The sequence below is a fragment of the Amblyomma maculatum genome, chromosome 10 (assembly GCF_055883805.1).
Source record: "Amblyomma maculatum isolate TAMU_Amacu chromosome 10, ASM5588380v1, whole genome shotgun sequence".
Lineage (NCBI taxonomy): Eukaryota > Metazoa > Arthropoda > Arachnida > Ixodida > Ixodidae > Amblyomma > Amblyomma maculatum.
The window spans coordinates 50,979,418-50,993,966 of NC_139353.1; the positions used below are offsets into that span (position 1 = coordinate 50,979,418).

Consider the following 14,549-nt stretch of genomic DNA (forward strand, 5'->3'; position numbering starts at 1 on the left):
GTTAGAGGTGGCTCAGCTACAGAGCCAGTAGCAGGCCCGTTCATTTTCTTTTCCTTCCTACAGCCACAACAACAACAGACAGAAGGGAGAAAGTAGAGGAAAAAGAAAAAAAAAGAGGGAGAGAAAAACGCACGCCGCGACAGCCGTCGTCCACCACCTAAGCGGTGGCGGGTGCAATGACGGTCTACAATAAAAATAATATTAATAATAATAGTAATAATAATAATAATAATAATAATTGGTTCAGAGGAAGGTAAAGGCGCATTCTCAGATAAAAATTTGGTGGCTGGCTAGCCCCCGTCGCAAGCGGCGTTGACGTATACCGTCTCAACCCCGTAGGGCTAGGAACATCCACGCTTCACCTTCTCGTCGCCCTCTTCTGTACATACGAGGCAGTGGAGGTAGCTCAGCTACAGAGCAAGTAGCAGGCCTGCGCACTTTCCTTTCATCTTCCTACCGCCACAACAACAACAACAGCAACAACAAAGGCGTTGTAGAGGGCTTCAGAAATTTCGACCATCTGGGGTTCCTAACATGCACTGATTAGACACAGCCCGCGGGCGCCTAGCTTTTCACCTCTATCGAAAAGCAGCCGCCGTGACCTACATTACCGCATCCTTTGGCACAGGCGTCGAGCGCCGTAATCACTGCTCCGCCACGGCGAGGCTATCGCAAAGCAGCCTCCTACTTCATTGCGGAGGAGGAGGAGGAGGAAAAACTTTATTTAGCCCTATATTACTAGGCGGTTTTTGGGACGTCTTCATAGATGTCTGCTTGATGAATCACCAACTTGATTGAAAGGCAGGCACGTTATTTCGTATAAGAATTTTTACTCAATGGTTCTTTGTTCGAAGTGGCGTCTTATCAGATTAATCCCATTTGGATCTACTTGCTGGTCAACTTGATCGTTTCTGTGTTTACAAGTAAAATTGAAATATGAAATATATGGTATTTTATTTTTACTTGAATTTTTCGCACACCAATACTTAGCATCAGCAAACATGAGTTTTTCATTCGGAGCAGTTGGTCACCTTTCGAGATATATCATTATATTCTTCAATTTATTTTATGAACGACTTGAACAAATTATTTTCTAAATATACTTAATTACCGTCATCAAGCATTAGTTTCTACTGTGAACACTTCGACAACTCTGAACTGATTTTGTTAAAAAGTGATCGCCTATCACACTAAAATTACCAATACATCACTAGGAACAGATATTACATTATACGATTTTTTACACACCCTTGTTTATTCCGACACGACTCGTACTACTATACGACGACGGCTACTTTTTGACCGAAGGAGCTGTATATACTATAGCTGAAAAGCCTTGCCGACCGATGGAACTGCACTATAGCTCCCACGCAATTAACAGCGTTTCAAAATATTGACACAGCGGTGTCTCAGTGGTTAAGACGCCTAGCTACTGTGCCGCAATACTTGAGTTGAAAACCGACCACCAGTGGGTGCGTTTTGATGAAAGCGAAACGGAGAGGCAACCGTGTTCTGGGATGTCAATACACATTAAAGGTGGTCGAAATTACTCCACAGGCCAAAACTACGGTAGCTCTTTCTCTCTTTCCACTTTCACATCCAGCTTCCTCCGTTTCCTTGCAGCGTAGGTAGGGAGTCCGCGGAGAAGTGTGGCAGCGCCTTTCCTTTCCTATAAAGCAAATTATTAAAGTATTAAAATATTTTTCTTTCTGCTTACGGTGCCATATCATTTCACTTCAGATTTAAAAGGAATCAGATAATTGGAAACTAATTAGTGATAAGGATTCGAACCGAGGGCAATGTACCTCAATAAATGCAGATAATGGCAGGTGCCCACCGATATTTGATACATGCTGTGCTTTTCGTTTCACCAAAAAAAGGCTAAAAGGAGAAAATAAAATATAAAAGTAATGCGCACAGAGAAAAGCTTCCAAAACGCCGTCGCGTCTACTGCTAATGCAAATCTTGAGCCACCCTATAGTACAGGATTCTGTACCTGCGGTATAATTTTTTCGGTGGCGCTCATGGACTGTGTGTAATTCACGCACAAAAGAAACACGCTTCAAAACAGAATGGTTCTCTAAAGCATCTCTAGCCGATCTAGTCGAGCAAGTCTCACGACATATGGAATTCAAAAATTCGGTTACCAGCAACAGTGTGTTGACATTCCTTCTTTATTTAATGGTTTACTTTACTTCTAAGGCCGAACTGTGACACAGCTGATTTTAAAATAATGAACATCGAAAATATAAATAATACTCAGGCGTTTCAGAGTTTCAGTGCATTCTAGCTTCCTTTATAGGTTTAACCTGGAAAATAAATCGCCGTTTTAGGTAATTGCTTGAATAGCACATGCTGTTTACCAAAGACATCGATTTGTTTCCTTTTTGTTCGCATGTACATACATGAAGAGGTTTTAGGCGCAATCAAACTATCATCAGTTGCTGCCTCATCACCACTTCACTCTGCCTGGTCATTGCCTGTGTGATTGCGCTATTATATTCTGGTGCGATTGCAGAAGGTACGTTCTATTCTGTTAATTTTATGCACCATTCACTTAGGCTAGCAATTAACGAAGATTATGCAATCATAAGATTTCCGTGCTACTTTCATGACATACGCTCAAAAATAATACACTTTATTATTAATGGATTTGTCAAGTGATTTCGCAAGTTGCATTTAGAAAAGGCGCATAGCTGAAAGTTGCTTTACTTTAATAAGTATGTCCTGCGAGGGGCCTATATATACTTCGTGGAAATTGAACGAGCCGCTGATTCAGATGTGTGAATTGACAGAGTTAATAAAATTTTCGCATGCTTGTGCAATGACTATCTGCTTCTGTGGCAAACTGCTTTTAACTTTGCCACACGTTGTGAAAGCGACCACTTGCACACGATGCTTATGGAGAGTGCAGTGGCACTGAACCACTTTCAGTCACAAATCAGAGCGACGACAGAGACCAGTATGTCTAATCCGGTTTGAACTAGAAAGGGCACAAAAGTTGGCCAACCCAGGAGTCTGTCTTGATGGCATCTTTTTGTCTCTGTTAGGAGCAAGCGAACAACTCTTAGAATTCTCTTGGTAGAGAATTCTAGAGTTTGGTAGAGAGAGTTTGGTAGAGAGTGAGAGATAACACCCTATTAGGAAAGCCGACATGAACTGAAAGCCAACGTAGCTGTGTGTTGGGAGTCCACCCTAAAATTAGAGACGGCCTCAAATTTTGGGAGCTCCACAATGGTAGCTCAAGAGGTAGGGCACTCTACTGCTGAGATGAAGGACGTGGGATAGAATCCCGGCCGCGAAGGTCGCTTTTCGATGGAGGCGAAAAACAAAGCACCCGTGTTCTGTCCAATGTCAGCACGCGTTTGAAAACCCCAGCTGGTCCAAGTTTCTGGGGGCCTCAGCTGCTTCGTTCATCACGGCCTAAGCGGTTTGTAACGTTAAACCACATAAAATAACAACCAACTAATGCAATCAGCTTAGGGCATCGTAAAAATTAAAGGACTTCAGTAAAATTGAGAGAGGAGCTAAACGCGACTAAGTATTCAATTTCGCCCAGTTATGTGCACACATTTCAGCCGTAATGCATATGAAGCCTTAGAATTTTGTTTTTGTTGCCGATATAATACGACCACGCACCACAGGCACCTAGTTCGATTCGAATAATATACATGACCCGGTGGCTAAATGTAACCAAGCCGTTAAAATAGACAATAACCATAATCTGCTTTGCGTTGTTCAGAGTCGTGTGGTGCATTCGCCTTATTCCTATTGTCTAACGTCTATTATTAGTAAATACAGAGCTACCTTCTTAAATAGCTTGATTGGGAAACGGAAAAAAGCTGACTGAAATGTCTCCTCATATGTACCGTTTACCTAAAATAATTTGTTTCACCGTCCTTAAAACATGACTCGCACAGCAACTGCTACTTCAGCGCCTCTCAGAGAACTAAATCTCCTTGTCTTTAGAGATGGGAATATGCTCGTACATCAGCGCAAAATGACACCAGTGTCTAGTGACATTGCAGCTTTCTTCCACGGCCGGTAAAGAAAGCTGTTCAAATGATATATTGACGCAAATATTTTACTGTGCTGTTCTTCAACACGATTTGCAAAGTCTGGATTGACAGTCTGTGGCTGAAACCAATGTTTAAAAAACATCTTGGCAGTTGTAGCAGTGGAATCAGCTTTGCAATGAAAAAATACTGCAGGCTAGAAAACTGCTCTGTCAAGCCAAAAGCCATCAGGGTCCTCTCTGTTTAACTGGATTTCAATCTCTGACTGTTTAGAAAGCTTGCTGAGATTTAGCCGAGATGATTCTTAAACATCCGGCCTCTGATAATGCACCTTACAGCGACAGAAAAAAATGAAATGGGAAACTATTTCCTTTTTGAGATGTTTTTCTCCCCTGGCTGCTCCTTATAGACTTGCACCTGAACAAGGAAGACACCCCAACGAATTACGACGTAAGTTTTTAACTCAAAAGCATGCTAGCGCCACTAAAAGAAGGGCTTTCGGCGTGTACAAAAATGGGAGAAAGAAACAAAAGCAAATCCCCGGCCGGTGCCTTAAGGTCGATGACATGAGTCCGGTTTACATGCACTCGATTTCTGGGGTCGAGTCAACTGGACTCAAACCTACCGGGTTTACGTGAACGCCACGCGACGAGCAGCGATTGCGGCGGCGCATCGCATCGAGACAAAGAACGAGAAAATGGCGTCACATTACTGTTTTCCCCCAGCGTATGCCTTCGAGTTTTTCATACTATTCTCCTCTCTCACTATTCTTCAACTCCTCTCGATAGCGTTCGCATGCTTCCTGCAGTGGTGTAGAGCGAGTCAGCCCACCCCTTGCAAGCAAGGTTAAATCAACTCGAGCCCTCGACTTCGAGATCCGAGCCACCTGAGTCTACAATGGACCTAGTAACAGGTTTTCGACCCAATAACCAAATCAACCTGTTCCTTCCAGGTCCGGGAAGATAGACAGATGGATTTATTGAAAGAAAAGGCAGAGAGTTTGGCCGGAATGATAAAAATATGGCCTGCTACTCTGTGCCCTGGGGAAGGGGAATGGGAGAAAGAAGATTATGATGGGTGACGATGTGGGAGAAAGCATATGAAATATATATATATATATATATAGGCACAGCAGCTTGCTTTACAAGCGCGAATCAGGTCCGGTAGCGCAGAAAGAAGAGCAAAGAGCCCGCACTGCTTGGACACCTTTCCCCTTGTCCTGCCAAGCGCTCAGCAGCAATTCCTCCCGCAGAAGCCTTTTGTTCAAACGCTTCAAGAAAGCGGCTAGCCACATTACCGCTGCGATGGATCGCAGGCTAGGAGATGTCATGCCTGTGTGCCTACCTGTCCGATCTTCCTCGCGAGCAGACTTCCGGGAGGGGATAGTTGGCAAGTGACATTGGCAGGCCATTGTTCGGTTGGCTGTTTTGAGTGACACAATGACACCACACCTTATGGCCACATTTCCACGATCTGCCAACTTCGGTAGCATGTCTGAGATGATAATCGAACTCACCGAGACACTGTAATCACAAATCAGACGCTTCTCTTAGGCCATGCAGGCTAGTTTGTGGGACTTGGTCAAAATAAGACCATGTCTCTCCTGTCACCATAGGCAGCATGTATTGCACTCTTCCTCAGTAGCATGCATCTGGCGTGCATTATTTTGCAGTTGAGATGGCGGGGCACTGAATCATATACCGGTGGCGACGGCATCGATGACACAAACTTCGAATGCCATCACCTCGCCGTTGGACAGTGCTATATCCTATGTTAGAGGTTTTATATATACTGTCATGAATTCTATGTGGTTACGTTCTATGTAGTCATTGCTCATACGCATCGTGCAACCTAGCACTGCTTAGCACTTTACTAATAATACACCCTAAAATATAGAGTATGTTTAAACATTATCAATGGTCATGAATCATACCAATATCAGGCTTTCGCATTCTCCCACGTTCACAGTGCTCTGTGTGTTGTCGAATTTTTTTATTTATATCATTACGAACATTTTATTTTTCTTATAAGAGCTGGTAGCATGAGCATATAATATTAACCTAGAAGCTGCTGCGAAGCCAAGTGCCTTAAACTAAACGTTTTATGTCTTATATAAACACATCGAAACATGAGGGTCCGTTGAGATTTATTTTATGATAGGATGTTCTCCAAGCGTTTCAGGTTTATATCGTTGCCCTAATGTGTGAGAAAAACCTTAGAAATCAGACTGCGTTTATACAGTCTTCCTTCGTGGCTTCTACATCAAAGTTTTGTTTCGTAGTGCTTGTACTGCCGATGGCAACCTTGAGGGCGTCTAACTGCTTTTCACAACTCTTCGCAGTCAATTCTAAGTCTTTTATTGAATATAAAGAATTCAGCACAAATCTGCTTAATATTTCGGGTGTTTCTAGAATATGTTATGGAGCCATACCATATATTTGTGCATCAATTGCTCTGTACAGTGGCTCAAATCATCTTTTTCGGGATATTTGCAGACTCTCGGGGAAATGTCCAAAGAACGATCAATCAAATCCACCAGAGCCCTCATCGGAAGTTCCATTCCCGGACACCTCGTTGCAACAAATGGAATGCCAGGAGGCCTCACGACCACCCGGGAAATCGCTGAAACGAGTATGCTTAGCACGCTCGCGAATGTTTTCAAAACGTTCGCTGAATTTGAGGGTGGCTTACTAAACAGCTTCAGCAAATCAGTAACAGCAAGTGTATGCATTCAGAAGCAAGTAAACATTATATGCGACTACCCACCACTCTGTCGTTCTACAATGTGCTACTCAAGAAAGCCAGTAAATAATAATTTTTGACCTGCCACCTTCGCAGGAATGTCTTCCTTTACACCACTAAATACTATGTGAACGTAAATGCGCCGTTTCTGGATATCCCATGCTACGTACGTTGTCGATACTAGCGCATTGCGAAAGCGTGCCGAAGCCGGCGGTTGGCCATAGCATTCTCACCGCACTTACGCTTGGTGAGATTCCCGACAGATGGCACAGTCATCGACATTTGCACAGCGTATTTTACAGAGAAAGTATTGCAACTAACGTTCTAATGATATATATTGTAGTAAAATGTTGATTTTATAATCATTTGAATATTTCCTCAGTGTAATAATAACCCATAACACGGTCCGCAAAATATTTGAAGAGACTATAGTAGTCTGTTGCACATTAATGGGTGCTTTTCTTCTATTCAGCTTTGACTATTTAGCCACGAAAAAAATTCCGCGAGTATAGTAAATCTTTCTTCGAGAAATAATTAATACCGACCCTCGCTAGTGTGAAGCAATTAAAGTCTGATGGTTCCTCCTGTGTAAACAACGCACGCAGCCTCCAGTACGTTGCCCACTTCCACGACGACGAGTACTACGACTACAACGACAACAAAAGCGACAACTACGACGACGGCAACAAGTACAGAAAAATTGAGCACGGCAGATCCGCCACCACTGTTATGCTCGGTTGGCTTCCCTGCATTACTGGCTCCAGTTTTTCCCCCTGACTCAGTCTGCGATATTGTGGTCTACACGCACGTTCGAGTCGTCAACAAAAAATTGGCAGCCGTGCTGACAGACAGGCCCTTCGAGATGTTTAAGAATTCATGCAGGCTTTACAGCTTGACTGCTTGCGGCCTGTCCTTCCATGTCGAGTAAGTTTCGGCCCACTGTTGAATATCATCGTAATCAATTTGTTAAATGCACAGAATCTTAGGAGCTTTCTGACGGGGTATATCATGTTCCTACCGTGTCGTAGAGTTTTGGTGTTGAAAATTGTATGCTCGCTATAGGACGCCCACTGGCACTAAATGGGAAAGCTAGGAATTGCTCGACTCAACACAATCCTCTCTATTCGGCTTTGGAAAAAAAAACCTTACATTTAAGGTTTTCGCAGAGTGTATACTTTTTAAATCTTATTATCCCAAGCATCAAGATATCAGAAAAATGTTTCAAGGCACCAGCTGAAAGTATAATAACATTATTTAATGGCCACGTAGCGATTCTGGCATCCCTTGCTTTTGCATGGGGTTACAGCCTACCGCGAAAAAGTGTAGTTTCTTCGAAATTTATTCTACTGATCGCTAATGTGATAAAATATGGGCGTCTTTCGTATGATTCAGTATATACACGAATTACCTGCTTAGAGATTTAGGACAAAATTTTAACAATAATTGCATAATACAAGATAGGTATATAAAGGTAAAAATATTACCACATCTACCATAACGTATATGGTCACGCAGCCTGCAGTGCACATGAACTTCTTGTTTTTATATGTCTAAACCAGTACTCAGAAGGCTGATAACAGTCATCGACGTTTTGCTGAAAACCAGCGGTTACAGAGTGATTGTTTGCTACAATAACAGTACTGAAATTTCTCAGTGAGAAATGTTGAAGAACAATTAAGATGAACAATTCTCCAACGATTTCATTAATTTTAGGACGCAAGGATATGTGACAAGTTTTCATCGACACTTTTTTCTCAGAGCACAGCTTCAATTATTGGAAAAACCGAACTTTATGTATGCAATCCATTCGGCGTTTATAAAGTAACTACTGGATGTAAGCAACCAACATATGGTGTAGTGCTTTCAAAAAATTGACCGCCTTTAAATGACGACAAACATAATTACGCTAGCGTAATGATGCGCTACCGCAAGGCGTCAGCACGGTCGTCATTGTCGTACAGGGTGTGCGCGAAGCAATTTTAGATTTCCCAATACCAATGACTACGAAACAATAATGGCGACGCGATAGCACTTGCCTTGTTAGATACAATTCGGAGAGCTATAATCACAGAGATTCAATGCCCAATTTTGTTTTTCAGAGTGAGCACAATGCGAGAAGAGTGCCGAAACGCAGAACGCGCATGAGAGAGAGGGACATAGTGTGTCTGCCGCGTTTGTTAACGCCGGAATCGACGAAATTCTAATATGGTTTCATGGAAAAACGGGGCAGCGACGCAAAGCATCTCGGGTGCCTTACGATTGAGCAGCAAAGACACGAGAGCAGTGATATCCCTTCTAGCGGCATGCAGTCTGGAGCCGACACGTTGCCTCTTCCACAAGTCCCTACATCCTTGCGCATTCATTAGATATCGGTTTATTGTTGACTCATTCTAATTTTCCGATCTGCTCCCGGAACGCGGCAAAAGCCCACACAAGATCGTCACAAAAAATCACCCCCCCCCTCCTCCCCCCTGCCTGGTCTAAGGGACCTTCAACTCTTAAGGGGCCTCTTCCACTGATCCACAAGGGGTCCCCAACACATCCATGGCTGCGAAGCACTGCGTTAAGGCATATATAACCCGCGTTGTCGAATATATGGCCAGTTAGTGGATTATTCTTTTCATTACACCTGTAAACATTCCCTATTCATGAAGCGTCTGGGCGCTACTTTCTCTCTTTCAGAAAGCGAACATACTACGACATATCTCTTTGACAGCTTTTGTAACTACGCAGGGGGACCTCAAGGTTGATATCATTTTTCTTTATTGCGCTCCTTATTGGTTATCCTGGTGGTATTTTAATGCTAAGATAGCGTAATATCCCTTCCGCACTAACTATTCACAACTTCTGAAATAGGAAGCTTGCCAAAAACATAGATGAATGTATATCGTAGACGAAATTTGGAAATCTTTCGTACCATTGAGGAAAAATTTTGAGCAACACACATAATATATCAATAACTAAATATAAAAAACTAAGCACTTCGTGTCTACCACGCTGATTGTAGTCGTCACGGCATTCGATGCTTTAAACCGTAGTGTGAAGCTCTGGTTACTCTGCATGCATTTTGTCAGGCGGGTGCAGAGAGAGGCATGAATGCTGTTTGCATTGTGCTTAGCATTTGGACAATTTTGCGCAATACTTGGCATAAAATCTTTCTAGACCACATTTCTTTCAAAGTGAATGAGACGAATACGAATATATATTCGCCTAATGGCCGTTTGGTCTTTCGCTTGTGCAGACACCTCTACAAGGGTATGTTCAACAACATGGAAATCAGGGAAGAGTTAGAAACTGCAAAGAGCACGGAAATGATCCACCACTACGCTGTGATTATCTTGGGGGAAAAACATGATGTCGAACAGTACGCGCATACCGCAATTCCCTTTGTAAAGGTAAGTCGTTTCCATTCAGATTTCTGCGTGGCGCAACGCTACTTGTCTCTTTATTGCCGAGTGATGCAGCAAAGACGTTTGAATAGTGTGACTGGTATAACATGTAACATGTTGCACATGTTACATGTTATACCAGTCACCAGGTATAACATGTGAAATGCAAACGCTAGCCTGTGATTTATGGGTGTGGAGCAATTACAGTTGAACTGGAACATTGAATATAATATATTGCCCTTAAAAATTCGCAAGTGACGCCATGACGTGATGCCACTGGTTCCCTTTAACCCTGAGGACTTTAGAGTTTCTTTTCACGCATATTCCGTTTGCAGTGAACTCTAATGTTGCATTACAGTCTCGTTCAACTGCTGCATTCCCTCATTATCATAAAAACTGTGCGTGGGGGCATAGATCTGTTTATTTGAGGCACTTGAAGAGTGGCTGTTGCTTGAACCCTTTGTAACAAAACCGTCTTTTTTTTTTCATAAGGCAACGTGACTTACAATGCCATAAATGAACAGTTTTAGGCACTCTTGAGGTCAAGATCGTGGTTTTAAAATACTGCGCTAATGAAGGCACTAGGAGCGGATACCTCATTCACTGTTGCGGTTTCTTCTCAGATTAAAGGTAATTCCCATCGTTTCCTGTTTGCAGTTTCTCGGCTAAGGTATCATCAATGACTAAATTATACTGCGGCTCCGAACCTCTTTTATTCATCAGCATGAATAAGGGCTATTTGATTTTGTCACGTAATATTTGTTCTTTCAAACCATCCTTTAAATTCAAAATTTGAAAAGCGAGCAGTAAATAAAGCTTTGATTTTCAGCACGGTAAGCTGGGCGAAAGATTTCAGTGGGACTGCACGTCGCACCCTGAGAAAACATAAAAAACCAAAAATATATAGCTGCATTTAGTTTACGCTCTCAGACAGGCATGTATTTTTATTTTAAAAATTATATCCCGAAAGAGGAAGCTGACATAAAAAATGCAATGAAGGAAACAATGGGCTGTACAGTCGTGAGCAAAAGTGGTATACAACACTCAGTCTCTGTCGGAGCTCAAGAAAACTGCGTGCTAACTTCATCTAGCAACAGCTATCTAATATCGAGACAATAGTGGCGGTGCCCCATTTTATCCACATGCATGTGTCACTGTCGCTGTCCCTTGCACAGTCGTTAGATGGCATTTCGATGCAGTTTTCACGAGCTCTGTCACTGGCTGAGTGTTGCATACCACTTTTGCTCACGACTGTACATTGAAGAAAACTCCTTTATTTAAGCGAAAGCCTTTCTTGCCTAAAGAGGTGAGAAACTGAAGTCATCAGAGTGTGTCATTATGAGAGTTCAAAAAGCTCTGGACAGAATGTGTGGGCATGTGTCCAGTATCTGCTGTCGTCCATCAGTAAAGAGACTTGTCCACGCGAGGACTCAAACCAGCATCCTTCCTGGTCCCAGCCAAGTGTGCTAATCACTACACTGAATTGTTATGCCTCTGACAAGATAACAAAAATATATATTAGCATCCACACAAACTTGACACCAGTATTTCACTAGTAATTCGTGGCAGGCCTTGACAGATTATACTTTCCTCAGTTGCATTACATTTTCCAGCCTGCGTTCTAATCGGGTGCACATGGTTCCAATTTAAACACTTCCAAGAACCTGTGGATATTCTCCCGAAAACACAAGAGTGCTAGTCGTGCATCGGGATCACAGTGATAAAGCGCCATTCTGGAGCGCCATATTGGATGGACAACCATAAGCGTTAATTTATGAAACTGCATCCCATCATCTCTTTCAATGGACAGATTCCTGATGCCGTGCTATGGAATGTAGACTCTCATTGAATAGTTGGTTGTATAACTTCTCGAAAATGCACCCTGTTTCTGAAATCGAAGAAATACATGGTATATTGTTTCAGGTGATCTGAAGATTAGGCAGTGGGAAGTTGAAGGTAATAAAAAAAAACATTTTCTTAACTGGTAGACTTTTTGTGAGCAACATGAAAAAGAAAAAATTTGCTCCTGGCTGGACATCTCTTCGTCTGCCAATATATAAAGCGTCGCCATTGGTACATTCATAGTACAAGGCTCTGTGCATTGAAATAGAAAAAGCAACATAATACAGATCACCGTAAAGATTTTTACGCTTCATGTAACATAAGCATTCTTTGGAGAAACGCACCCCAACAAAGTTTATACTGCCAACAACTTCTTTGAGGTACTCAGAAATGCTCCCTGAGAAACGCTGTTCCCACAACAAAATCAGGCAAGGCACGTTTCAACCTTGCTTGGTACATGGTTCCCAAAAATGATATCGATAAAAACAAAAACCCCTTGACATGCTGCCGATGATATAGATGTCCCAACTGGATGCCACTATCTTTCACACTTTCGTCCGCCTGCATCATTCCAATCGCGAATACCAAAAAATGCTAATATTCGATGTATATTTTGGACATCGGCCCTGTAGCAGTCTTGTCTTAAACTTGCATTATGTACCAGAGCTTGCTAGAAACAAAACGTACACGTTGAGGAAACTGGACCTCGCAAAGGTTTACAACTGTGCCCCTTTACACCTTTCTGCTATTTCCCGTGCCGCGCTCACCTGCTCTTCCTAATATGCATCGTTGTCCCGATAGTAGTTTAATTCGTCTCCTAAATACTTTCCGGGAGTTGTTACCCAGGTCAGAATTGCGAAACAGTCGGGACGAAGCCAAGCCCCCATACCAAAGTCACAGGCACTTAGCCTAGTTCAGTTTACTTCAGGCTACATCAACGAGGTTTCAAATTCACATAACAACTTTACCTATGCCATCCTGATTCACAGCAAAGGAGCGCTAAACCATCCGTATACCCAAGTAACATTACTTCGGCAGCCTCCAAACTCAAGCCTTTGGCAGCGTCCCTAAACATAGGGTGTCTACCTAAATTCAAAAGGAAGGGGGCTCTGCAGACAGCCCTGTCGTAGCCAATGTTACAGGCTAATGGAAGGGCCAAGACATTAATATACAATTAATCTGATGGGGCTAGCTGCTGTACGTCATTGCTATAAAATCTCAAAAAACATCCTACATTCGCGTGGTCTAAAAAGCAAACCGAATTTTCGGGACTACACAGTCTAACGCTTTTTCGAGATCTGGTTGGAAGGCCACACGCTCATATTACATCTAACATTCGAGCACCGATCTTGCTGTATGTATGATGCTGCAACTAAGCGTTTTTATTCCACATGATTGGTGCGGTCACAAACTGTTCTCAATTGCTTGGCTAACACTTTCACTTATATTTCACAATCGATATTAATCACAAAAATTGGTCAGTATAAATTGTGAATGTTTGCAGCTTTTCCTCAATATCTGTTTTTGGAATAAAAATAGTATAGGCTAGCTCGTAAGACGGCGGCGTTGTATTTATTTCATAAGCTACAATAAAAGCGCAGTCAATATTGGCACAATTTCATTCTTAAACCCTACATAACATTCCTCACTTAAGCCGTCTCGCTAAAGCGAACATGCTATATTCAAACAATTAGTCGCTTTTTTAACCTTGAGTTGCGGGATTGCATCTCTAATCATTTTTTTCTTATCATCACCTAATCGCGTCTTGGCTGCAAGAAACTTTTCTTTGAATAGTGTCAAGTCTTCCATTTGTTTGGTCATCAGTTCATGGCAGTGCTCGAGGAGATTTCGCATGATGCAAATCTTGCATGATGCAGCCATTTTCTACCAATAGCATTCATCCGCATTCAAGCTTCTCAATGAAGGATTTCTACGAACAAGCCTTTTTCATTCCTAGTGTCCTTTTGAATGGCGTCTCGCTTATAACCACATTTTCCACCTCATCCCGAACTAGTGCTCTCCGGTATCTGTCTCATTCACTCAGTGTCAGTTGTTAATAGTTTTATACTTCTAATATCGTAATATGTAAGGTGTGAGGCATCTGCCGGAAACCTCAGTAGTTTTTCTGGCATAGTCTTTAAATGGGTAGTTTTAATTTTCTCCTTCTACCATAGGCAAATAGACAAATCAATGGTGTCTCTTAATCTGTTTATTGAACAGCCAACTTTCAGTCCATAATCCATGTCATAGGTACTTTGTTACTTGAATGGTGTCATTCGATACGACATGCCCAGAAGCATTGTCAATGAGAAATATTCGATTTCTGTTTGCTAGCTAAACACAGTAATTATTTTTTTACTGCCAGATAAGCATTTTAGTACGCAGTCATCCGCGAATGTCACAGATACAACCTGATATTATTCGCACATAGAAATCTAATCCAGCGACACGAAAATTCTCTCAAAGCGCACATTGCACACACCTTGAAAGTGTGCAGGGCACGGAGTGAGCGACCCATGCAATCTGCCACACCTTCCACATTTCACTCATCTGCTAACTG

General features: G+C 42.3%; 1 protein-coding gene across 1 annotated transcript in view; it reads left to right on the forward strand.

Annotated features, from left to right (window-relative positions):
• The window catches only part of LOC146176363 (uncharacterized), a 37,395-nt gene that overhangs the window by 1,625 nt on the left and 21,221 nt on the right, over positions 1–14,549 (forward strand). The window contains exons 2-6 of the mRNA XM_084581288.1: positions 2,412–2,521; positions 4,426–4,466; positions 6,512–6,647; positions 7,364–7,682; positions 10,000–10,153. Coding sequence (XP_084437414.1) covers positions 6,524–6,647; positions 7,364–7,682; positions 10,000–10,153 — 597 coding nt within the window. The 5' untranslated portion in view covers positions 2,412–2,521; positions 4,426–4,466; positions 6,512–6,523. The remainder of the gene's footprint in view (positions 1–2,411; positions 2,522–4,425; positions 4,467–6,511; positions 6,648–7,363; positions 7,683–9,999; positions 10,154–14,549) is intronic.